The sequence below is a fragment of the Natator depressus genome, chromosome 8, assembly GCF_965152275.1.
Source record: "Natator depressus isolate rNatDep1 chromosome 8, rNatDep2.hap1, whole genome shotgun sequence".
NCBI classification, from domain to species: domain Eukaryota; kingdom Metazoa; phylum Chordata; order Testudines; family Cheloniidae; genus Natator; species Natator depressus.
Genome location: NC_134241.1, coordinates 7864409 through 7891238, shown reverse-complemented (window position 1 = coordinate 7891238; position 26830 = coordinate 7864409). Strand labels below are relative to the sequence as shown.

At 42.8% G+C, this 26830-nt stretch overlaps 1 protein-coding gene across 9 annotated transcripts; it reads right to left on the bottom strand.

Moving 5' to 3' along the window:
• Positions 1 to 1468: 1468 nt before the first annotated feature.
• HNRNPH1 (heterogeneous nuclear ribonucleoprotein H1) lies at positions 1469 to 25822 on the bottom strand. Of its 9 annotated transcripts, XM_074960319.1 has the most exons (16): positions 25679 to 25822; positions 24696 to 24810; positions 20316 to 20390; positions 16034 to 16069; positions 10168 to 10302; positions 9148 to 9303; positions 8805 to 8948; positions 7010 to 7148; positions 5793 to 5971; positions 5512 to 5583; positions 5299 to 5438; positions 5062 to 5197; positions 4556 to 4639; positions 4369 to 4419; positions 2894 to 2980; positions 1480 to 2144 (listed from the first exon to the last, which is right to left on the bottom strand). In XM_074960319.1, exons 2-16 carry the CDS (start codon positions 24742 to 24744, stop codon positions 2026 to 2028), a joined length of 1602 nt encoding a protein of 533 aa, XP_074816420.1. In that variant the 5' UTR covers positions 24745 to 24810; positions 25679 to 25822; the 3' UTR covers positions 1480 to 2025. The 9 variants fall into 9 exon arrangements, with proteins under 9 accessions (XP_074816424.1, XP_074816420.1, XP_074816419.1 ...); XM_074960318.1 differs by lacking the exon at positions 25679 to 25822 and having other exon boundaries at positions 24696 to 24953; XM_074960320.1 differs by lacking the exon at positions 25679 to 25822 and having other exon boundaries at positions 1481 to 2144; positions 5299 to 5432; positions 24696 to 24952.
• Between the last annotated feature and the right edge of the window lie 1008 nt (positions 25823 to 26830).

Sequence of the window (26830 nt, the reverse complement as noted above, 5' to 3'; positions counted from 1 at the left end):
ATCTGGAACCTGGTTGTGCTGGTAAGAGAATGGGGAAGACAGGATTAAAGAGTAACAGGTAGAGGTGTCAGTAACAGCCATGTTAGTCTGCTTTTGCAAAAAGAAAAGGAGTACATGTGGCACCTTAGCGACCAACCAATTTATCTGAGCATAAGCTTTCGTGAGCCACAGCTCACTTCATCAGATGCATACAGAGGTGGAGGTGGGGAGTTAGCAAAGTGACAGCAGCCAGGAAGGGGAAAGAGACAGTGGAGGGTGCAAGAGGGAAAAACTGATGGTATCATTCACAACAGAGGTATGATAAGGGTGTGGGGTAAATGGGTAAGATTACAAAAACCAAGCCATCCCAAATAAGGTCTGAAAATATGCTCTTGGATCTGAACTAGTTGCTATTCAGAGAAGAGCCCTCCAATTACATTCCCTGTTGGTGGTAAGGGAGAATGGCCAGGTCTGATAGAGCAGACCTGATCCTGATGCTGTGTTGCTGTTGCTTTTCATGTACATGTTCAGACTGTTTACAGGTCACGCAAGTTTGAGGCTGGTAAGAGAACAAGCTACTGGGGAGATGACGATGTTAACTCACTGCTTAAAGGAGAGGAGAGCCTTAGCCAATGAGTTTCCTGCAAGTTAGGCCACAGTTCAAGTTTACATTTCCTTGGGACACAACAGTAAGGTCTTAAATCAGCCCACCAAGTTTCAAGCAGCTGGAGCACTTTCCATACTTAGCAAGTGGTTTTTGCTCAACCAAGATTCTGCACTTCAAAAGGTCTGCAGCAGTATAGAAGAGACAGTTTCTAGACACGCTTCTCAGGCAATAGTGGACATTTCAAGATGGGATGTAGTTATGCCATAGAACAAAAAGCTCATTCAATTATCAGCTCTACTGTTTGTCTGAGGTCCCGAATAATTATTCATACATTAAGCACCTTCTGTAGTTCTGAGGGTAAAGTTATGTGCTGTAGCATAAGGCCATGTAGACACAAGCTTGACACTCACTACCATGGATTTTTAAAAGCAGGTGTAAATACACTCGGGCAGCACCAGCTCAGTAAAGAAATAGTAATAGATTCACTTGCCAGAAACAAGAGAGTCTTTTCTAGGAGTGCAGTACAAATGGACCACTTTTCAGGTTTGGCATGCTACACTGTAATTTTAAGTTTCATCACCTTTGACAGCTCATGCAGCACTCCTAACATTAGAACTAGTACAAACAGGATAATAAGTACAATATTTATGCTACTGGGTGGATGTTAGGACATTAACATTCTTGCACATACAGATGCAAATAATTTTATTACAACCCCCCCACTCACTGTTGTCCCCCCCTTGTAGTTACAAAGAACATTGAACGTGATAGAATATTAAGTGAGAATAGTTTTTAAAAGGAAGATTTATTTAACAAGTTTCACTTAGCGCAATACACCTAAAAAGGAAATCACCATACAATGAAAGATTAAATCAAGGCCTCAGAATTTTATACGAACACCAAGACCAAAATCCTAAAGTAGCTGTATCACGTCTCAACATGTTTCCCCATTAACTTAATAAAAAAAAAAAAGCTTAAACGTGCCTTACAGGATATTAAAAGAAATAAACTAGAACTAACATGCCAAATGTTCACTTTGAATCGCAGACACAGCTCCTATATTTCAGTTTACAAAAAAGCATGTTTTTCAACATGCATTCAAAACAGTGTTGGATGTAATGTGGTATAAGAGCAACATTTAACATAATTGAAACAGCTTTAACCTAAATACGCTTACTGCTTAAATACGCTCCTACAACAAAACTAACTTGAGAAAAAGCTGAAAATTGTTTAACAGTTATAGTCTTTACTCAACTTGGTTATTACATCCTAAGTGAATGTTTTTCTTCCATGTGTTCAAAAATACTGAACCTGAAGTTTTAAAATAATCCTGATTTCACTTACAGTAAAGCATAAATCACAAGCTTGTATTGCAAAACTGTTAAACTTAGTTTTTTGTTTTGTTTTGTTTTTTTAAAAAAAAGTTGACCAAAAGTCAGTTACATTCCCCAGCCAGCACTCATATTGGACATGTTGGACATCCCGCCCATTCCATTCACTCCCATGGACGCACGGTTCCCACTGCTGTAGTAGCTACTGTTCATTGCGCTTTGATTACCTGGAAAAAACATCAAGCAGATAAGTGAAGTGCTCCAGCTTACTGCCAGTACAAGTTGGGGGGGGGGGGGGGGGGGGAGAGATTCAACTCCACCCCTTTTATCCTCAAGTGTCCACTTAGACTCAAATCCACCCACCACCTTGCACATACTCCGATGCTACTAAAAAGACAAACCTTCCAGATATTTAAAATGTAAGTTGGTGCTGTCTTTACAAAAAAACCTGCAAGAGTTTTCCAGGTCTTTCAATGAAATAAGACTAAGTCCAGACACTACAGTTCTAGTACATACTGCTTTTATTTTGGGAAACGGCAAGACTGGTTTCCTTTTCTCACACTGATATAACTAGTAACTGCAATGAAGTTACTCCCAATTTATACCTGCGAGAGAGCAGAAGACAAGCCGTAAGCTTGTTAGTTGTTGTAAAGTGTGGATTTACTTTGGCTTCTGTAGTGTATCTACATAAGCAGAAAAATCCAATTTCCCAGCTTCTTCATATCTCAGAAGATTTCATCTTGGAAAGCAAATTTCCCCTAATACAAGTATTGAGACTCATACTTCAAAAATGAGTGCCAACAATGAAGCACTATTTTAAGGTGGTGCTGTCTATTAATCCTACCTCCTTTGTCCTTACAGCTAGACAGCACATTGTGTGTAAGGATCTCTTTGTAGGAGTGTATGCAACACCCACCTAAGGCTTTAAAAATTTAAAAAAAAAAAAAAAAAAAAACCACACACACACACATCTTACCATATCCGCTCATACTGCTTTGAGTGCCATAGCCAGCTCCATAACCCCCACTCAGTTGCTGATTAGCACCATAAGTGGATTGGTTTCCTTTCAAGTTAAGGAAAAGAACGTTAACACCTTGACTGCCAAAAGTCTGTCCAAACAGATCTATATACTACCTAATCATGAAATTCCTAACAGATATTAGCCCTCATGGTGCCACATATCTGGTCTATTTAGATACCACTGTGCTTAACTATTTTTTCTGGTTTCTCACTAGTGGAAGTGGTGAAGAGCAAGGTATTTGTGCTCATGTGCTTCTGATTCTTATGGTACTTAATTTGTTTTTTCAGCCTAACTTAAAAATAGAAAGGTTATATCACGCTCTAACCTATTTCACCAGAAGAGCATCAGTTCACTCACTGCAGTAAGTCATGTCTGAAGATTTAAGGCATTTAAATATTCCACTCAGCTACAAGTGACAAGAAACTTTAAATGGGGTGCTAGGTTTTACATCCCCACCCACAAATGCCCACCATTCAGAAATGCAATGGAGAAATTTACTTCTGACTTTTACTGCATGGTAAAAATACATAATGGGATTTTAAAAAATTGTTATGCAAGCCAACTGAGACACCTCGGATGTCCTCCACAACAGCACATGTGCTTTCAGAGGCATGGAGGAAGTCAATACCAGAACACCTGGAATGTCAATCTTCCAGATAGTATGAGGCTTGTTCCTAATCTGAATCTGTATGCACCACATGGGAAAGTTTCTATACTTGTACGAGAACTTGGTAAACTGAAACAGCAACAATTAAAACTAATCTTCTTGTAAAATAAGCTAAGTTCTCAATTAACTATTTAAGCTATCTTTGAAGAGCACAATCTGCTACAGCACAGTACCTCTGAAAAACTTTACAGTTGAAATTATGACATTTGCTTTTAAAAAAACAGACTTAAAGCATTACAGTGTTCAATCTCATTCCACAATCAAAGTACTATACAAGCATCATCTCCACACACACACACCCCCCACCACTTTAAGCTCTTATCCTAAGAGACAGTAAAGTAAATTTCAAGAGGAGTATCTACTTTTGCACATCAAAGTTTCTATGGCCATCTAGGGGGAAACTGTTTCTGAATAGCAGTAACAGGTTTTAGTTTAACTTACAATGGACATTTCATATTTTAGTTTGGTAATTTTAGGATTGTTATGATGTTTTAGTGTTGATTTTTCAAGTTTTAGAGTGGAGCTTTGTTGCTCCCTCTTTCCAAAGAGACTTCACTCATGAGATAAAGTGTCACTTTAAAGTTTGATACACCCTCTATCAACACCTGGTCTGGAAAAAACAGGACAAGGATAACTTGCATCTCCCATGTCATTTTTGTAACACCACACTCTTAGAAAGCATTCATCACCACACTCTTCACATTCAGCACAATTTACTTAACCTAATTAATTGTTCGAATGTATTCCCAAAAGGTTTATATACCTGGCAATGTGCTAGTGTTCCAATCTTGAACTACCCCTTCCGATTCCTTGACTGTGTGATTAAGACAGAATGTTGAATTTCAGTTTTTATGCCAGGCATAGAATAAGCAGGAGCTGTATAAAATTAGCCAGCTTTGTTAAATACGAAGTGTTCGAATAAAAATTCAGTTAAGACTATTCACACATACCCATTGCTCCCATCATTTGGCTGCCATATGCACCACCACTTCCTCCTGCTGTAGAATTCAAGAAGAGTTCTACATATCTGTGTTCTGAAAGGAAAAGCATGTTTAACAGAGTATTGAAACATGTACTGGACATTAGGCCTACACATGATACAAACAGTGCCTCATTTCAATTTAAGATAGTCTAACGCCAAACTTCCCTTAGACAACTGGGTTAACTAATTTCTACAGAATCCATATCCAATCTGCCTCGCTGTGAGGTCACTCCGATAGAGGATGCGAATGATTCAAATATGTTACATATTATAGTTATGACTTAATCCATCTGTATACCAACTGACAGTCTTGTCTCAGGTAACAACTATTCTCCCATGTTAGAAAACAGATCAGATAATTTTTAATACAAACTCTCAGCACGTATGTTTTAACTTCTGTTCAGAGCATATTTTCGTCATTGATTTTAAGATGAGGGAGGCCCTTAGTTTTAAGAAAAAGATAGGCAGACTTACGCATATTTGCTTTGTCTTTGGACATGGCGGCCACAGCATCCTCATGAGTAGCAAACTCAACATCTGCCTCTCCAGTCACTCTACCATCTGGTCCAATTTCAATGTGGACTCTTACAGGGTTCAGAGGTGAGAAGAACTAGGTAAAAAAAAGATATGTACATAAGACTGTCTTAATGTGGCAAAATATTGTTGCAGATTCAAGAGAAAGTACTTGTTGCACAAAGTATTTGAACTCACATTATAAATGTCGTTCTCTGTAGCTCTGTAAGGTAATCCTCTCATGTGTACGCAGTGACCAGTTGTGCTTTGGAAAGTAGAACTTGCATCTCCATATCTATGGTCAGACATGCCTGTGGAGAGAAGAGTCCATTCTAGATCTTTCAGATGTATTGAAAGTTAGCTTTTATACATATTAAAAGTTGTTTACCACCCCCATTAAAGAAGTCTCACCTCGTCCAAATCTATCAGAACCAAAGCCATAGCCATCACTATATCCATTGTAGTCGTCATAGCCTCCATAACCTTAAAACAGATAGAATACATATTAAAATGTGTTCCCTAAACTACGGAAACTAGTATGTAAAATACTATGGAATTATTTATAGAAGCAGAAGTTTAGCTTCAGTTTGATTTTTCCATGAGTTTTTATCCATGCACTAATAGGTATGAAGCAGTATAACATGCAACGTAAATTATGGTTTTAAAATAACGGAAAGTCGTAGGATACATACCTCCACCATAAGCTCCACGTCTCATTCTTTCAAAACCACTTCCTCTACCAAGACTGTTATAGCCCCTTCCAACACCAGGCCTGTCATAAGGACCTGGCCTCTGCATGGCCAGTAATTTGCGAGGAGGATCATAATGAGTACGCACTTCTGCTCGACTACTCTTGAAGATTTCAATGTACCTAGGATGTTTTCCGCATAAGAAAGACAGTCAGTCTTTAATTCCCCACATAGGAATATTAAATCAGTATAAATCAAACTAAAACAAGACATTCTAGTCATAGCCTTGAAACTGGCAGACTATTTTAAGCCAGATTTCTTTATATTATACAGGCAATGACAAATTCTAGTCAAATACTATTTTACTTCCAAAATAGTGTATTTTCAAGAAATTACAATTAATGAAGGGTTTATAGGCTCCTCATACTTCACAGTATCCCAACCTTAACGCTGGGGGAGCAAATTAAGTGTCCCCCCCCAGTTTAAATTTAATCACATCTGTCAAAAAAAATAGGAGGGAGACAAGTCCACTCAACTCAGCACTTCCATGTTTTGCTCATGTGGCAATACATATTAAGAGGATTAAAAACCTAGTCTCCACCAAGGTTTTAACCCATCAGAAGTCCACACACACAAAAAAAGCTTTGCATGTGCTAGTCAACCCACCCTATGCTTCAGTAGTTCAGCATAGGAAAAAGTGCATGCTTCAATGAAAAATAGTCACAAGTAAAATAGAATAAAAAACCCTTTGTGACAATTTCTTGAAAGCTATGCTTATTACATTGAAGATTAAATACAGTAAGAAAATTTGTTACATTTCAACTTATAAAAACAAGTTTAGAAATTATCACATTTTCTTATGGTAATAAGGTACTATGTGTGTCTTTACAGCTAGAGACATGATTGGTGCTACTTGAGAAGTTTAAAGCCATAATCTCTCAACTTCTGTCAATTTTAAAGCTATCAATTTTACAGTTTAAATACCAAATATTAGAGTGAATTCAATTAACTTAATTTTCCAATTTTGTTTTGTAGTCTGAATAAGTTTTACTACGTATGTGCTATGTACACATGAAACTACTTTTATTTTAAGTTAGAGACCAAAATACTAGACTAAGATTTAATGGTTTATGGATCAGTCCTTTAAGGAGAGAGAATATGGATTTAATTAGCATTTACCATAAGAAAAGTGACATATCCAACCAACCATCCATCCCCACCTGTGCCCTATTCTCTCCTTGTGTTTCTTTAGAGCCTTTTCAGCTATTTCCTGTGAAGCAAACTGCACGAAGGCCTCCCCCGTACTCCTCCCCTGGAAGTCCACCGGCAATGTTATCCCATTTGGCACGATTTCCAACCCTTCAACCCAAGGACAAATAACCCCAGTAGGGGGCAATATTAACATCACAAGCCCAGTCATGAATTTTTCTTATAGCTTTAAATACACCAGAAAGTTAATACTTGTAAGTGAATGGTATGCTAGTTCTAGATTAGCATTCTAGCAGTAAGCATGTCAACATGAAATTTCATGATTACATACCATTCAGTTTACATTCTTAACCCATCCTGCTGTGCAGAAAAAAAGCTTTTACTTTGTAGCAGTAAAATCAATTTTCATCTATTTAGTGCAGGGTGTGTTAAGAAGATGACAAGTTAAATAGAGCCTCTTAAGAATACTTTACAGAATTTTTCAGTCTGATGAAATTCACACAACTTAAAATCACAAAAAAACAGCTTTACACAGCATCTTAGTATTTACTAAAAGTAACATTAATGTAAAACAACGATACTCTTACGTAAACATTTTAAATCTTGCTAAATTCAGTATTAATATTTGTAGAGTACTGCTTCACGAAGAGAAATTCATGAATTATTTCGGAAGTGTTAATTGCTAAACTGAAAGCAGCACTTTGCATATTAGGTACACGTATACAATTTCTATCACTGCTGCTCATAAGTTGTTAACTACATGAACAGTGATATCAGTGCATTTATTTGCTTTAAAAAAGGGTAGTGTTCAATACATCATTTTGCCAAAATACACAAAACAAATTTAGTTGCATTCTAAATCAGAATAGTCATCGATTTTCAGTCTACATTAAAAACAAAAAAAAGTCCTTGCTAATTTTATAACAATGTTTCAAAGCTTTCGATTTATTGTGTTATACATCCTAATATTCAGGTTTATAACTTAAGCATAAGTCACATTTAGAAGTTAATACTTTCTGCTTTAAGACAGACATGTTTAGGCCCACTCAAGATTTGACTGTATGCATTTGTAGATATTCCCAATTCCCAAAACAGGAAGTCAACATTAGATACAAATTGGAAAGAGTTTGAAATCAAGTTCGAGTCAAGTCATTTTAATCTTTACAATTCAGTCTCAAAGCCTAAGTTCATAAAATACTCATTTAATGTGAATGAAATGAAATTGAACTTTTGTACCACAACTACTCTGCACTTAAAGACCAAAATTACCGTACAATATTTGACCCTACAAGTCATGTAGATCAGTACTTGAGTTCAGAGATTTTAAGCCTAATTAGTCTTTCCACCTTTAAAAATTCCACCCATTTTACTGAGTCTAGCAATACAAAGGCTCAACCATTTTTATGTGCTCAACTGAGCAGCATGTGTGGAATGGCTAAAATGGTAAGTAGGAATTATCCTTCAATTTCGAAGTATCCACTTTAATTTTCAATTCAAAGGACCCCCAAAAAACAAAAAAAACCACAAACCTTGATTTTTCTATGACAAGTAAAACAAACTTGCGTAAGTCTGAATTACCTAGATAATCGATCTAAGTTTAAATTTTGCGTTAAGATATTTAAAAGCTTTTAGCCCAAATAAGAGATTAAATTTAAGATTTATTTGCACACATCAGAGATCAATATAATCTAACACACTAACTGTGGCACAGTTTGGCCTGTTGAAAGCATTAATGGGCAAGAGCTCAGTGCCACTGTGATTCGCACTGACCCATAATGCTACAGCTAATACTTATACCCCACATACCTGAAAAGAACTGTACAATTTCTTCTTTGCTACAGCCAAATGGGAGTCCTCTAAGACGTACAAAACCATCATTAGCAGTATCAGGGCTGTTAGGACCAGTATGCTTCAGAACCCAATCCATTTCAACGTTGTTTGACTTGAAAACTGTAAGAGGCACTTAGAATTAATGAATTTTGGAATGCTGCATAAACCATTTTAAGTCATTTGCCATTTGAGAAGCTAGTCAACTGGTATAATCTAAAAATTCACTTAAATCAACTTACATGCATTTAAACACCATGAGTTACAAAAAAGTGAAGTCAGTACAAACATTTAATCAATTACTAGGCCAATTAAGTCAAACCTTCAACATATCTGTGTCCCATTGTTTCTCTGTCTTTCTTCAGTGCCAATTTCACATCATCTTCCGTTTCAAGTTCAACAAAAGCTTCTCCGCTTGGTCTGCCTTCTCTTGTATAGATGAAACGGATACCTGAAGCTCCATTTTGAATTTTGCATTCTAGGAGAGAGACCCAGAACAGTTTTGTTCTAACACTCGTTCTACAGCAGTGATTCGTGTTTTTTTCCCCCCCCTGGAAGTATAGCAGTTTAATCCTAAATACATATCATCTACCATAATACAAGATGCTGGTTTTCCCTAACCAAATTTAATATTCTTAGTATTCTTTTAAATTTACCATTGAGCCTGAAATCCATCAAGAGATGGAATGGAAATCTTCCCTGCCAGCATACCTTGAACAGAAGGCAGTCGCCACCCAAGATAAATTTTGAGTTGTGAAAGAATCCAGACTACATCCCTCTTACAGACCTCCAAAGACCACCACATTGTTAGGGTTTATTTTTTTTATTTTTCCTTTGAATTGGAAATACTCAGTGTTATTTAAGATGGGATAAGCATTCTTGCCATCTGAAGTCTAGTAAACCAAGAGTTAACCAGTTGCACTATGGGACTTAAAATCTGCTCAGTTAAGCGTAAGTAAGGACACTCTTTCAAGCAAACACTAAACCACCTCTTATAATAGATATCAAAGTGCAAAAGGGCTAGCTATGTGTTCAGTTTAAGCATCCAATATATAAATTACAGCAAGCAATTAAATATAAGCACTTCAAAAAAATCTACTTACTTTTAGTAGGGAGAATACTCTATATTGATTTCCCACACTGCACTGCTCTTATCTTACAAAAGAGCTGCCAGGGGGATGGTGCCCTGACTCCCCACAGGAACTCTCGCTACTTTATCACCTCCTCTGTAATCTCTACAGTTTTTTCCCCGGCGCATGGAACCCGCTCCTCCCCCATGCGGCCAGCCCCACGTCGGATGGCTGTTCATAGGCTGAGGCAGCCCCTCCGCTCGCACACTTACCGGAGAAGAATCGCTGGACCTCCTCGGCGGAACAGGACCAAGGCAGCCCGCGCACCTTCACTACGAAGCCCTCACCGCCCTCCGTGTTCAGCATCATGCTGGAAGCAAGACTCGGCTCCGATTCGCCTTCCGTCGCTGCGAGGAGACAACACGTTGAGGCGGCGATTAAGGCCTCCGCCCGCCCCAACGCGGGTCACTCCGCCTTTCCCACCACTGCTCCCCTTCACCAGACCACCCCCTGTGCCGGGCCTACACCACCACTCCCCCCGCGTGGCCCGGGGCAGCGCCTAACTCCCCACCACCCCGCAGGCACCGACCCTCCCCGCACGCACACATGGTGGCGCTCCGCGTTGGCGTTAAGGGTCCGAGCCTGATCCTGTCCGGAGATCGCCTAGTCCCGGTCAGGCAGCAGCAAGTGGATGAGGTTGTGGCGAGGGAGCGCTAGGAAATGGCGGCGCGTGCTCCCGCTTCCGTTGGGCCGGGCTCTGCCGCCGCACAAAGAACACAGGTCCCAGCCACCGCCCCGGGGCAGCCGACAGGCCGGAGACCCCTGCGCTGCACAGCGCGTGCTCTCCCGCTCACTGCCGGGAGGATGGGGTTTTTTTTTTTTTTTTTTTGAGGGTGGCTAGACGACAGCGACCAAACGGAGACTTGGGGTCAGCAGGCGCTGCTCACCACCAGTTTGTAAACTGCGCGGCGCCGTGGCTGGGAATGAGGCCCGGGGCGCATGCGCATAAACAGACCGTGCTGCGCATCTGCAATACGTGCATGGCTCCCCCCTCTTTGCGAACCAACTACGCATGCTCTCTAGCACCAACAGGCGCATCTACGCGCGCCCCCGGTCGGCTCGTAAGCGCATGTGTTTCCTCCCTGGTGTTCGCCTTTCTGTGGTAAAGAAAACCAGGGACCTCAACCCCGTGCACCTAGTGTTCCCAGCCTGCGAGCACGCGCAGTTTTCAGTACAGCTACACTTGAATAACCCCAACCGCTTCTCTTATGGTGCACGCGGCCTCGCGGTGCCCGGAGACACGGTCCCTGCGCTGGGCGCGGGCTCGGACAGCCCCAACGAACGCCCTATCCGCCCACTGCCCCTAAAGGGTTAGGGAACCAGCCAGCACCATTCGGCCGTTCCCTGACCCTCCCCTGTCTAACACAACGACAGGCCGAGCTGAGCGTGTCTGAGCCCCGCTAGGCGGGGAGAGAGGGGCACTCATCTGTGGGCTCTAGCGCCTCCCAGCTCCAACGACTGCTGACTTTCCCACCCGCGGGAAAGAGCCTGCTCGCTTCACGAACTGAAATCTCGCTTGTGGGGAAGAGGAGAGTAATCAAGAGACATGGATCAAAGCCACCAGAGCACAGAGGGAAAATTACTCTGCCCAGCTCTAGATTGCACCCCGAGTTTCCCACAAGAGTGGATGAGGTGACAAGAGTCAACCCCACTTACACCAGACAAGCACATGTATCTAAGATGGCGTCTACACTAGCCTTTTGGGGGGGGGGGGAAGAGGGGGAAGGAATGACAAAATCCATTATTGCTACCACCAGTTTACCTTTACCAGTGGTAACTGAAGGCTAGGGGGAGGGAGGGAGGGAGGGAGGCAGGCAGGCAGATAACACAGCCAGGGCAGTCTAGGCATAGGGCACCAAGTTTTAGATAATGGCGGAGGGAGACAGGTCTGTGGATTGGTTGGCGAGTGGGAAAATTGAAGCTTCTGGCTCAGACCCCATGATTCCCCTTCCCTAGACTGTGGAGCCTGCTGCAGTGTCTCCCCCTGCCAAGGGCCAGTGCCTCAGCCCCTCCAACCCATCACTTCCAACAGTGTCTGAAGGTGGTATCCACAGAGGGGCATATCAGTGAAATAGGGTGACCTAACCTCCCTGCCCCACCATCAGGGGGGCACAGGGTTTAGACTAGTTTCATTCAGGGCCTGGAGGGGGAGATTCACCCTGCTTGCTGACCCTGGCAAGAATCCCACAGGGAGGCTAAAAAGTCTTCCCCTCCCACCTTAGCAGAAGGGGTCTGGGTCCCTCCCCACAAGGGGAGGAAGGGTAATAGAGGGAGCAGGACAGGCCATGAAACTAATGCTTCAGAGCACCAAATGCTGCCAAGAGCAGCATGGCACTTTGCAGCCAGCTGCCAGGCTCCAGCCCAGACAGGGCTGCTGACTGGTAGGGTCAATCACTGAGACCCTGCTACTGCCTTGATGTAACTAGGGCCTCCAAACCAAGGCTTTGCATCAAATTGCACATCCTAGTTCATGGTTCAGCACCCAGGCACGCCTGCCCTTCAACGCACTAGCACAACTGAAAAGACAACACCCCCACTCGTTCCAGGACAAGCCTTTGTTCCTAGTCATGAGTATTTAACCCTAGCATCACTAGGAATAAAGCTCTGCCCTTGAGCTCACTATCACTGTAATTAACAAGCGCTCACTCTCACACACAGTCTTCTCATTCAATTGTGGCATCAGTGAGGCTGGTTAGTTTCCCCAGCACAGTGCTGCAACATTTAGTTTACAGACACCACAAGAAAGTGGCAAACCCCAAGCAGCATTCACATTCAGTGTGTCTATTACCCTTAAGAGAGAAGCAGGGGGAATAATTCAGTGGCATCCATTAGCACTAAATTTCTTCTATCAGAAAGTAATGGCATTGTCAGGAAATTGCCATGACTGGAACAAGCATTTACAGTTTCACAGAGAAAAGATTCTTTTTGGCCTCTGACTACTCATCAGTGATTCCTTCTACAATAAGAAAAACATTTGTACTATGGGATTTAAATAAGATTCTCACACAATGTGGGTCCTCACTTGCTGTATTCCTCTGTTACTGACCCAAAACAGACAGAGAGAGTGTAAGTGGCACCCTGGCTCCTCAGCCCTTCTGTATTTAGCTCTGGTAATCTTGCAGATAATGCTTGATCTCAACTACAAATTCTCCCAAATTCCACCCATCTCATTCTCAGTTGCTCTGTTCCACATACACAGCAATTGTGTGTTCTCTTCCCCTCCACCCCCAGCTCTTAAGAATGCAGCATTGGCAGCATCTAAAGCCCCACCTCCATTTTTAAGACATGATTTCTAAAATGGTGGCAACACAGTTCTTGGCTGCAAATGTAGCTAAGGTCTGGGTTCAGCACCATTCCAGCTCCACCTACTGACAGTGTAAATAAAGCAGCCTACATTTGAACGGAGAAGTGCTACAAATATTTTATTCCTTTTGCATGTAAGGGAACAGTTACAATAGTCCCTACAAAGTCAGTGATAAACACCTTCCATGGCTTTTAATCCCTGCTCCATATATTAACACATACTGCCTTCCAAGCATTCCTAACACCCTTATGAAACTGAGCATTTCCCAGCAGTTGTAAAAATCTCTCTATTCAAAGCAAGTGCTGCATATGCCATCTAATTGCTTCAAAAGTTGTTTTAGTGGCACTTGTGTAGTGGCAAACATTGTAGACAGTAACATACTATTGGGAGGATACAAATTAAGCAGAGATTCTGATTAGAAACATTTCATATACCTATCAGTAAACAGATTTGTAAGACTTAAAGTTGCAGACAAGAGGACAATTAAAATGGAGGACTTTGATTTCCAGATTTGTGAACTTTAAGTGCAGGTTTAACAACCTCAGGCATTTTAGAACCAATTCCTGTTTGGTCTGCTTATTTATTCACAGACATTTCAGATAATGTTTAAAACTTGAGAAAATCCACCAAATTTTGCCAAACAAGAATAAAGGAGACTGACTAACATCCCTGGTTAAATAGGTCTGCAGCCAACAGTATCCCACGAGTTCTATTTAAAAGCCTCTAAAACCAGGAAAAGAAAGTAACTGTTGTCTTTTCCCAAAGCAGAAGGTTCAGGGTGCAATGAAAAGTTATCCATTCAAAGGGAACTGCAGTTTCAAGGCTGCAGAGCTCACCCATCCACCCAGTGAACGTTTTTAGAGAGGGGGATCTGGGTTTGTTGCATACTTATTACAAAGATTCCATAAATGCTGAAATAATGACAATGTTACAGAAACAACGGTCAATTCTTGCAGTTCTCACACAATGCCACTGAAATAAATCAAGTTAAACAGATAGCATCCAGAACACACTTCCTAAGTAAGGGGGAAAACAAACCCACAGATTCTTAAGTCTCCTCAAACAAAAATGTGAAAAAGTTACAGAGTGCTCAAATGCTGCTCTTAGGAACTCCCCACTCCCTCTCCTGGTACAGTGTCTCAGAAGAGTGGAGGAAATCTATTTCAAATGTTGTACAACAAGCCCACAAGATCCGTTTACATTTTTCAGACTTATGCCTACTTAAGTAGGGTTAGAGCACAATTAAAGCATGTCTCAGCTAAGCTTTGTGAAGCAGAACATCCTTTACTGTTTGAGAGATTGGTGTTCAACAGGTAACTCAAAAGTTGCCTTGTCTTGGTGGCTAATAAGTTTGATAGAGTTCAGTGATTAAACAGTGTCCGGGCGTGGGTAAATGGGGCAGCTGCCTGGAATAACTATTGTGCTTTAAAATTTACACTAGCTCAGTGGTTTTCAACCTGTGGTCTGCAACACCCCTCCTCCCCCCAATTCGAAAGGGGTCTGCACCTCCATTTTAAATTTTTTAGGGGATCTGCATATGAAAAAAAGGTTGAAAACCACTGCTCTAGCTCATTTGTCAATAGCTTCCTCACAAGAGACTCATCTTCATGTGGTGGGAATAGCAATAAGTTACATGTCTAATCTATTCTCTCCCCTTCTGATCCCATTGACCAATTTAGAGTCTGCTGAATTTAGTTGTGAACTGTAAAAGCCTTTTCTTGCAAGGGAGCTTTTGCAAACAAACTAACAAGTGTGAAAGGCCCAGTGAACCTGTGCTGTGTAAACTCAACCTAATGAGTAATGAATGTTGATAAAAAGCAAGACTAGTATACATCATCATACTTGCAACTCTGCTACTAAGAGGGGCAATATGCTGCTTCCTGAAGACTAAAAAAATCGCAGCAAGCATTTTTGCCCACTTATGCAGTACTATGTAACACCATAAGGGCATGTCTACACATTTATTTGGGAATAGCTACTATGCTTAAGAGTTACTTTCAAGTGTAGACAATCTCAGGTAGTACAGTTATGGGATACATTTCTAACAGTTGTCCACCTGACGACCTGTGCTCTCAAACATGCTATTCTAATTTTTTTAAAAAGCTTTTTCCAAGCAGTTTATAAAATTTCTGCTACTCCTAACATTGGATTATAAAAAGTGTTTTTTGTTGTAGGCATGTGTTTTCTTCCAATCAGAGTCTGCAAACATCAATGAAACAGAGTGAGTTATTTATTAAGATGTGGCTATGCACTAGTCTGAATCAGACAGTTGAGTGGCTTTATCTACCTCTGAACTACACCTGAGGTACAATTACTTATCAATATCATGCAACAAATAACCATTTCCAGATGCTTCTAAACCAGAAAAACTTGAATTGGTTGCCATTTCTTGTAAAACAGGAAATATAAAATAGTTGTGCTCATCTCATACAGTCTGACCTACATACTTCCTTTCACTCAGGGCTATTTAAGTTATTACACTTCAGGCAACCATGTAGTAATTTTAGGTATTTTGACTATACAAGATCAGATAGAAACTGAACTCTCTTTTAATTTGTTTTGGGTTCAGCACATAGATTAAGTGTTAGTAAATACATTAAAGGCTGTGAAATGGGTGTGAACAGAGAGTTTCAATATTTAAGAAACACCAGGATATTTTCAACATTTTAGTATTATGCTTTGTCTCCCCTACCCCTGATATTAAATTAATGGCTAGAGGCAGATCAGGTTTTATTTCATTAAAATTAAACACTAAAATAGATGTGGCCACATACCTTTCTCAATCTTCCCCGGGAAGGGGTATCCCCACCCTGAAATTAAGTAGATGGAAATGATGAAATTTTAATTTGCTTTTGGGGGAAAAACAGGTTGTCATATCATTGCTCTGATACCATTACTTCATCTGCACAGTGTATCTAAAATGTCTAAGTCCATCACCACTAATGTGACTCATTTCTTGCGGCCCTGCATGTGGCACTGAGCCTATGCAGTCTTCCCAGGGATTTTTGCTATCCAATGTTTTCTGCAGAAAGCAACCATTTGCTTAAAGAATATTCTTAGTTCTTGTCTGAAGACATTCCATCCTCAAGAGTTAGAGTAGGAAAATATGTTGTACATAATGACTAAAAAAGTGCTTGTTTGCAGCATTTATGGGGTCCAGTAGTTAATTTTAATACTGAAGTGACTCCTTGACACTAACATTGCAGGATTAGTGAAATGGGGATACAATTGTTAGTCTAAAACTAATTGGAAGCCTGTGCCAATTTCAACAAAATTCCACACAACTTGAACTACTCTTGCTGATGGAAACGTGGTTTTGAGCATCTGACACCAGGTGGTACGGTTTTAATTAATTTGAAAGACTAAGCAAACAGCATTCTGAAAGTTAGTATTCATAATGTTACAGGAATCAACCTCTAGAGAAGAGGGGGAGGGATAGCTCAGTGCTTTGAGTAGCGGCCTGCTAAATCCAGGGTTGCAAGTTCAATCCTTGAGTGGGCCATTTAGGGGCAATTGGGGACTGATCCTGCTTTGATCAGGGGGTTGGACTAGATGACCTCCTGAGGTCCCTTCCAACCCTTGTATTATGATTCTATAAATCTAGGACACTATCCTAGTATACTGTACTTTACACTCCAACTGAGACAAACCCAAATATGTACACTTATCAAACTAGATTTAGAAAATAAAACTAAGCAAGCATAAGGACAGAACACCACTGCATACTTACAGACAGCAACTAGTCTCCAGTTTTCACACAGACTAATTTCTAATCAAAACTCTCCTTTCTGAACTGCTATTCTGATGTCAGCAAATTCTATATTGTTGCCAACATTCACCACTGTTGCTAAGGGCCCAGGACTGTCATAGAAAACTTACACTTGTGGGTTTCTGAGTCATTTGGTAGGTGTAGTATGCAACAAAATAAAAACCCCTATAGTTATACATCTCTATAAATCCATTTTGGTGAAGAAACTTGCACTTAGTAGGTTCTCAAACCATTCACTCAGTTGGGGAGGGAGGGGGAACCAAGGGGGGGAAAAAATATATAAAAATCACTGCATATAAACTAGTCAGGGTCAGTCAGTCTGAAATCACTTAAACCAGGCTAGACTGCTTGAGAAATGGATTTACATACTAGATATCCCATTCAAAAGAAATCTCATCCAAGTAAAATGGAGGACGACGGAAAAAAGTATTTGGGTTTCTAGTTTGGATGGTCTTCAAAAACAGATGTTCCTACAGTATTTATGTCTTAGTGCACAAGAATAAAAAGCCTTCAAGAGACAAGCCTGGGAGCTTAAATTCATAACTGTCAGACACTAGAAATCAGGGACTCAAAGGTACTGGATTTATGGCTCATTACAACCATCTATGACCCCCTAACCTTCCTTTGTCCTAGGACTGCAGGTTTGTTAACTGGGCACTTCACCTGGAGTAGGCTCTTACATGTTAACTCCTTATGCTAAACAATCTTGTATTTAGCTATGTGACACTGAGTAGCTGCTCCAGACCTCAAGAGCTCTGTAAGTTCAAAAGCTTGTCTCGTTCACCAACAGACGTTGGTACAAAAAGTGGTATTACCTCATCCTCATTGTCTCTCTAATATCCTGGGACCAACACAGCAAACAAAAATAAAAAAGGAAGCTTGCTAGCAAAAAGAAAGTGCCTAAATGGTGAACAGATGAAGAAATGCAATTTTAAACATCTAATGCATTCGTACTGCAAGTAAAGATAGCTGTTAAACTGTGGCTTGACATTTCAATAATCTGTTTTGACCGTTAATTTAAAATTTTTTTGTAAGTTATCAATGCATTACTTAACTGAAGTGAGCATACTTGAGCTATTATGCTAAGATGTTTAGTGTGAAACATGATCAATGTTGTGAGAGACATATTTGTTTACTCTTGCAGATATTGTGGAAAAGCAGCAGATAAGAGACAGAAGAGGAGCAAGGAACTGAGCTGGAGAATTTGGAAAACCTCCACTATAAACATGAAATGTGGCTTCATGAAATGACAATCAAGTTAAGACCCTTTCTCTTGTAAAGGAACATAGTGGGATACTTAAGTGGCTGAAGCGATTTTACTCTAGAAGTCCGAGAGATAGTAGACATTAATTGAAATTTAAATTTAGCATGGGACTGACCACAACTAAAAAACAGTTCTGCTGGGAAGAGTTTCCACTTACAGAATGCACTTAGCAACTTCTCTTGCTTTCAGCTATTTTAAGTGTTCAGCCATGTCTTCACTACAGCTCCCATCAATACTAATCCCAAATAAGTCAGAGGGTTTTTTGGTAAATATTCCCCAATTTACACCTAGTTTGAAGTCTACACTAAGAATTTCTGTGGATTCAGGGTCTCCCTTTGGCATTTTGGTTTCATTTCCTTAAGTAACGTTTCACTTGAGAAGTTAGAGGCCTAAACAGGAGTGAAAGATTATCAGCTCAGAGAATAAGGTCCCCTCATTTCTGGAATGAAAGATAGCACTCAGCATGTAAGCTGCAGCAGTTACCTACAGTCAAAAATCTGCACCATAAGGCCTTAAGTGCCATATTCATCCAAATGAAACTTTCAAATGGGCTGTAAGCGAAGTGTCAGCTTTAACTATTTCATTCTGCAGCATTAACATCTAGCTAACATGCTTACCCAGTGAGGTGTGGGGCCTTCAGCTAATGGAAAGGCTGCAACTTTTAAAGTTGTAATCAGAATGCTTTAAGATTTTGGTCCTTCTCAGAAGTCCAATTCTCTACTGCTGCTCCCTTCCATAAAGGCTGGCTGATCAGATAGTTGCTGACCACGCAAATTCTAGTTATGATATGGGCAAGAACCTCTGATCACATTTAAACAAAGGCCACCTGATTGTATTTGAACTAGCGTTTAAATATTAATCCTAGTTTCAAGATAAGCAGCTGGGGAGCCAGCCATCAAGCCTCTGCAGGATTTATCCCTTACAACAGCTTTCACTATAGATTGAGGTGGGAGCTCTGGAAAAAGTGTCCAGATTCCCTAACGATTTCTGGAGTTTTTAGTTTTATTTATTTGGCAGCTAAAGTTTTGGAATTGTGTCTAGCTGGAAGGGTGTTACATTTTTCTTTATTGAAGCTTGAAATCCACTGCTAAGCAAGGGGGTGTATTGGCATATGCTTAAATCCTTGGCTACTGGCTGAAGTCCTTGTCTTTTTTGCAGAAATTGTTGCCATGACATGTATTTGCTGGATGTTTCTGATGGGTTACCACTCAGAACTCCTTTTCAGCTGAAACCAAAAAGTCATTTCAGAGCAGAATAGCAATAGATTCCTACCCCTTAAATCCAGCAAGAACACATTAAGACTGCACTAGTCATAACATCTACACTCCCAAGTGTAACTTAATACAGGGTGGAACTCGTGACCCAAATATTTCAGCAGGAGAAGGGAGTGCATCCTATACTGTGGAATTTGGAGAATGCTTAGTCTTTCTGCTCAGGTTTGGAGTGATGAGGGAAGACAAGTTTCCTTGTATTAGTTTACTGAGGAAGGCTTAGTCTCCAAAAGCACATTAGAATTCTGGTTCAGGTTTTCTACTATGGTACTTTGAATCTGTTTCCTGTTAAAGGAGTGTGTGTGTGCACGCAGGGGAGGGGAGAGGGAGAGAGAGAGAGAGAGAGAGAGACACACTAGTTATTAACAACCTGTTACAGTCAGTTCCAAAGGTAAAGTACAAGCTCCACAGGTTTAAAATATTGCTAGCCTGTGGGCAACTTGTCTAGTTATCCAAAAAAGAGTCTTCTAAATGCCAAGATTTTTTAAACCCTTTGAAGGGGTCATTTGCACCAAAGCAAGCTTTACAAGTGCATCTTACTATATACACTAATCCATTTAGCTAGCAAAGGAAGACAAAAGATATCAGCATTTCAAGAAATCTCCCACTTTCTCCTGAAATTAGGACAGAATGTGACAATTGTTCCACAGAAAGAGGTTTCATAGAAGAGACTGAAAATAAGTTTTCCCTAGTGTGATAAGCTCTTAAAACAGAGGGTACTATTGTCAGAATGCAGAGTGACCAATACATACCTGCATCCACAGAAGTCATTCCTTGCGACTGAATTAAATTTTCTCTAGCTAGGTCATCAGGCTCAGCATTAACATCTAACAGAGAAAAATGTGACAATTCATGCCTTTTCTTACTATTGTTTCAGTCTAGCTGCAGACTATGACAGATCATACCTGGAAAAGGACCTTCACAACCAGAAAGGCTACCAAGTTTACATTCTGCTAAGAGTATGATATGGACATTTCTATTTTGTAGGGTGGGATTTTGACAACCTCAAAAAAGGTGCCCGTTTTACAGGTTAAAGAAGACTTTAAAAATGACGAGATTAAGCAAAAGTACTGAAGAGCTACAGTAAGCATTAGAAGTCTGTTAAAGGAAATGGCTTACAGTCAAGGGTGAGTTTGCTCAAGCAGGAAGCAAGCAACCAAAACTTGTCAGTCTAAACTGTTGGGGTTTTTGTTTTTAAATGTAAGGCCATACATTTCAAGTTGCAGTATCTGCTGGTTTCAAGTGTCCATAATCTGCTTTGGGGACAATGTTTAAAACTCAGTTTCAGTTATGACTTGAGTTTGATTCCATGTTTTAGTCATAGAAAAAGTGTTGGCATTAAAACTGTACATTAGCTGTAAAGGGATGGGAAAAGTCTCATGCCTACAAGCTACCACTGTCCTTAAGACTCCCCTTTGCCACAAGGCTACAGAAACCTTGACAATGGTGATAATTTTTATAGTGAATGCCATACCATGCACCCCCTTTCTTGTCTCCAGTATAAGACCTTCAGTGCAGGAACTGTCTGATTACAGTACTGCTGTACAAAGTCTACCACAACAGGACTGGGTTCCCTAGATGCTACAATAAATAGTTAAACTCTTGGGATTGTCAGCATTTGTTCCCTTGATGTTACCTTCTCGCTTCATTTAAGCCAGATACTGGGGAGAAGACCAAAAAAACCCCAAGAAATAGGATCAGTTCGGGTCTCCTCTATACAAGGACTGTGACTGATTAGCCCACACCACCCTCCATTAGATATTGCTTATCAGATAGCATTATAAACACTTAAGTAGCTGTCTGATGATCGAGGCATTACCCTGTACAGTTTGGGGAAACAGATAGACTAGAAAGGTTAAGGGCACAACAACTCTAGGTGACTTCAATGGGAACATGGATATTAAGCACCATAAAAGTTGGACCCTATGGCACTGACTAGGAGGAAAATGCATACTCCTTCCCATCAAGCTAGCTCAATTGAGTTAATTTAAATTTGACTGACACTAGTGTCTTCAGTTTGCTACCTTCACCAGATAGCCAGAGCTAGTTTAATGATTTCCCCCTCTACTCTTAGTTAAGGTCTAAGTGATTTGCTTAAGGCTACACAGCAAACCAGTAGCAGAAGCCATACAAGATTTATCATCAATACCAGGTCTCCTCCCAGTCCCTTACTTTAAATGGAAATGATGCTGCCTCCCCTATACAGGATTATTAAAATCAGGGTTTGGGGGGTTGTTTTTGGGGGGAGAGGGAGCCTTAGTGGAGATATGACCAAGGAACCTCTTGACCAAGTGACAGACTTGTTTTTTCCCCACCCAGAGAGGTAACAGTGATATGTATCTTGCTGTAAAACCTAGTGGAGACAAGCTCCCTACAGCTTTTACTAAGATAGCTAAGCAAGATCAACACTATACTTGCTTAATCTGTCTCCACTAGGATCTTACAAAAAGATATTTTAATGTGGTGATAACCATCTACAACAATAACCTTGCATGTTAGGCAAGAATCCTATACCATATCCCATTGTTCTCCCCCCTAGTTTAAGAGCTACTTTATTTTCATATTCTACTCTCCCACCCTAAAGTCAAGCCCATCTCTCATTTTAAATATATATCTCCAGTCTTTCTGTATAGCCACCTAAAAGCCCCAATACTTACTCTATCCAGCATTCTAAATATTGGATTTTCCCTTCTCCCTCAAACACACATCCTGCTTCTCCTCTGGTAGAATCAGGAGGGCATTATTGTTACTCATTTAGGATAGACTTCATGGAAATCCACTCAAGTGCAGTACCAAGTTATAAATGCTGTGATATACAGCCATCTATCACAAATAGAGAGGGGCATTTCAGGTCAAGGGTGTATGTATAGGTAGAGCTATGTGTGGAAGTTTTCACAGTAACAAGTTTTGTTCTTGTTACAAACTGTTACAAGATTTTTTTTAAACACTTCAATCCTATAGATTTCTTGTTTAACAGGTCAAAGCTTTTTGAATTCCTAATGGTTTAAAGATTAATAAGAATGATCAGACTGTCTGAAATTTTAAAGAAACTTTAGGAAACCCAAAGTCTAGACTACTGTACATAACTAAATTCAGTGTATTCAATGGTATAATACTACTATGAAACTCCTGATGTTTGCTATTCAGGCCTTGTTAACTTTAGCCCCGATTCTGCATCTGACCATTTTCCTTTTCCCCTAACTCACCCATCGATCATAAAAGTCCGTTTAAGCCTCAAACTATGCCTCTTGTAACAGACAAATTAATGCACTGTTTTTGCAAATGCCCCATTGTCATGCCACACAAAAGTTAAGGTCTTCTATGTTGGGGCAGATAGTACTAAGGCTTGGTCTACATAGCACTTTTGCCTGCAAGCTCAAGGCTGTGTGGGGGGGGATAGGACCCCAACCAACATACCTTTCACCAAGAAGAAAAAAGTGCCACGTCCCACATAGCTACCGCCACTCATGGGGGGTGGTTTAATTAGGCCAGCTATCTCACCTTGGCATAGAGTGGGTACATAGGAGACCTTACAGCAGGACAATTGCAGTGGTACAGCTCTGCTGTTGTAACATCCTTAGTATAGGCCAGCCGTTCTCAAACTGTGGATACCAGAGCTGGATTTAGCCTTGTTGGGGCCTGGGGCCCCAACCCCCGCACCTGGGGCAGAAGCCAAATCCCAAGGGCTTCAGCCCAGAGCAGCAGGGCTCAGGTTACAGGTCCCCCACCTGGGGCTGAAGGCCTTGGGAGGGCTCAGGTTTCAGTCCCCTGGGTCAGGTCATGTTTGTTGTCAGAAGGGGTTGGGGCGCAATAAAGTTTGAGAACCCCTGGTGTAAACATAGCCTGATTGCCCGCCCCCCCCACGTATCTCCTATTTAATGGTAGGAGGTACACAAAAGGTTCCAAGCCTCTTCTGTAATTGTACTAGGGTTCCAGTCAACTGCGTTTAGGGGGAAGCTAGAATCTCAGGGCATACTCAGTTGCATAAGAAACCTGCCAGCATGCTATATGGTTGAACCCAAGATAGGGAACAGCAGAGCACCAGGGCACAAAAGCTGAGTTCATCAGTAAGAACTTCAGATAAAGGAGTGTTGCAGTGAGGGTTACCAATCGGGGGAGAAAAGTTAACTATGGACAAATGGCTGACAACCCAGAAGCTAGAAAGTCAAAAACCTAAGCTATTTCACAATTGGCATAGTTTAAGCAACAACTTTACTACTTTAAGCAACAACATTTATGGCTTCCACAAACTTCTGCAATTAGTTTCTGTGTTATGGAGTCAATGTTTCGCAATATTTATGCTAATGACTAACTGCATACATGAACTAATGACTGGAATTAATATTTCCACCACAATGTACTCTTAAACACATAGCCTTCTATACTGACACCCAAGCAAATGCTATGAATATTTTTAAAGCATACAGAAAGCTTACTGAATAATGGCAGACGTGTGAAACGACCAGCACTCTTCTAAAAATGCAGGAAATAAACGCAAGGAGGGCTAACAAAGACAGATGAACTGTACGGGCCTCTTTTCCCCCCCGCCATTCTCCGCATGGGCGGACACAACCCAGCAGACTGGCGACTCTCGCTTTACTCTTAACTAGGGCTCCCGATTACACCCGAAACTACTCCCAAATGCGTGAATAAGGCTCATCTTGGGAGCCAGGTAGCTCTCAGCAGGCCGGGAGGAGCGTGGGATAGGGCAGGGGGAGTGAAGCGGCTTCCGCACATCCCCGGTGCCAGGCACGGCCTAGGCCACAGCGGAAGCCGCGCTCCATTATCGCGGCGGCGACCTATGGGCCGCGCCACGGGCCTAGCGCAGAGACAGGGCCGTGATCGGGGCCCATCCGCCGCAATCGGGGGCGGGGGCGGACTCAGACCGCCGATGGGGGGCCCCTTCACACGGGGGGTACGTTCCCCAGCCGGCTGCCCCACTCTTTTGTGCGCCACGAGGCCGGGAAGGGGAGGGGGGAGAGAGAAGGAGAAGGCCGCGGCGCCCTGGGCCGCCAACCCGCCACTTCCGGGCTCGCGCGGCCTGCGCGGCCCCCAGGCTGGGCCGATCCCCGCGCGGCCGCGACTCGGAAGGTTCTGGAACCCGCGGCGCGCGGCGGGTAGCGGATACTCACCCAGGCCGGGAATCTCTCCCTCGGTCTCCTCGCTGCGGAGGGGGTCCATCTTGCCCACGCGCTCACAAGGGCTCGCGGAGAGAAAAAAAAACTCGGCAGGCGGAGGGCTCGATCACTAGACAACGAAGGCAGAGGGCGTCAGGCTACCCCCCCAGCAACGGCCTCCGCGGCGCTCGCACTTTTTTTTTTTTTGTTTGTTTGTTTTTTCCCCTTTCTCTAAGTATAAATCGGTTTCTCGCCCGACCCAGCCCCAACGGCTCTTCTCCTTCCACAGGCGGGCGGCTTCTGGGCAGGGTTATAAATAGCTGGTTACCGAGTTGCAGGATTGTGACGTCAGACTAAATAACCCCGCCCCTCTCCGGCGCGGCCAATCAGTCGGTGGCCAATGCGGCGGCTCAGTACAGCCGAGAGGCCAAAGGCAGCCCCTGGTGTAAAAGGGCGGCAGCCCCCCCCACAGACGCCAGGGCAATTCAGCAGCGCCGCGCTGCCGCCGTGGAAGGGGCAAAGTTCTGTGGAGAGCCGGGGAAGGGGCAAGAAAAGCAGCTCGGAGGAGGGGAGATCGGGGGCGGGCGTTTAGCGCCCAGCCGTCGGAGCTAGCAGGCGGGCCTCCTGGCCCCGCTCGGCCCGTCCCTGAGGAGCCGCGCTCAGCGGCGGCCAGTCCTTCAGGCAGCGGGAGGGACAACGCGCCCCCCCCGCCCGCCCGCCCAGGAGTGTTATGATCCGCAGTCCGCCCCCCCAACATGGCGGGGGCCTCTGTGAAGCGTTTCCACATAGCCCGGGCAATGGCCGTTCTGACAAGATCACAAACACTGGGGGCGGGGGGGTGTCACTCAAGCCGCTCAAGTGAATTTTTCCATGGAGAAAATGGGGAGTTTGAAAGAGGCCGCTTCTGCCCCCCCCCCGGAGCGGCCAGGCCTCCCCGCCCCCCAGCGCTGCCCGCACCGCCGGCAGCCAGACACACGCGTGAACGAATCCCCGCAAACCTGACAGCGGCGCTCAGTCCCCGGCGTCCCGCAGACGGAGCGGCTACTGCCTACCGAGGCGGGCTATATAACCGGGAGGGCACAGACCCACTATGGCCGCAATCGGTCCGGGGAAAGCGGCTGCGTCATGTGCTTTCTGGCTCCGCCTTCCGGCGTCCAGTTGCTTTTGCTAAGGCCCCATTTGCATCGGCTGAGGAACTTGGCGGCCTGTGGAAACAGCTGGGGCGAGGGGGGGAGAAAGAAGACAGCCGGGCTGCCTCCACTCATAGCTGCGGCTCCATCGGGGGAGAGGAAATGGGAGCCACCCTCCGCCTCAGGAACCAGCAGCAAAATAGTTCAAAGGAACGGAAGCAACTGCCCCAAAATTGTTTCGCACGCGCAAATGGGGGGGGGGGGCTGCGCATTTTTGGGGGGGCTGCCCGATTGCAAATGGGAGGCGTAACGGGGGGGCGGCATGAATGCAAATAAGGGAGGAAGGGTAGAGGCGGCTCACAAAGGATTGTATTAAGATGTAGCCCACGGCCATGGGGACATACTTTTTATTTTGTATTTATATTATGACGGCAGCCACAGCTACAACCAGAATCGGGGCCCTGATTTGCCAGGCATTGGTCATACAGAAAGGTAGATGTGGTCTCTATCCTGCAGAGATTGCATGGGATGTAAATCGGTAGTTTATTTGGCCCCAGATGGTCTGTGATGCTAAAGCAGAACGTGACAAATATTTTATTCTTAGACTCTGGTGAGGGAGCTGTGCTAAAATTGGGGACCGCCACCTTGTCATTTAGGGGCAGCAGGCAGGTCCAGTACTACACTGGGTGAGGCTACATTCGGGAGAGGGAGCATCATGGAGCCCTGTTTTGGAGGGCTGGTCCCTGCTCTGTGCTGCATTGTAGGGGGATTTAGGGGTGGGGCTGTCTTATCTGCCATTACACAGACTGACTGGCCATTCTTCTCCCCGTGCAACAGACAGACAAAGCAACACAAAGGCAAATGGATCCCTGAATCTGGAGTATAGCCAAGAGGGTGGTCTGGAGGGAGAGCTCCAAGGGAACTCTCCATCGTACTGCCAGGCTGCTCAAACTGCACTGAAGACAGTAATTTGGCCTCATTTTTTATATATATATTACAGTGGACCTGTTACGGTTCCTG

Coding starts and splice junctions, on each gene's coding strand:
- HNRNPH1 (XM_074960319.1), bottom strand. CDS start 24,744: ATGGACCCCCTCCGCAGCGAGGAGACCGAGGGAGAGATTCCCGGCCTG. Junction 20,391..24,695: donor GGGAGAGATTCCCGGCCTGG/GTGAGTATCCGC, acceptor TTTCTCTGTTAG/ATGTTAATGCTGAGCCTGAT. Junction 7,149..8,804: donor AATTGTACAGTTCTTTTCAG/GTATGTGGGGTA, acceptor CTTGGGTTGAAG/GGTTGGAAATCGTGCCAAAT.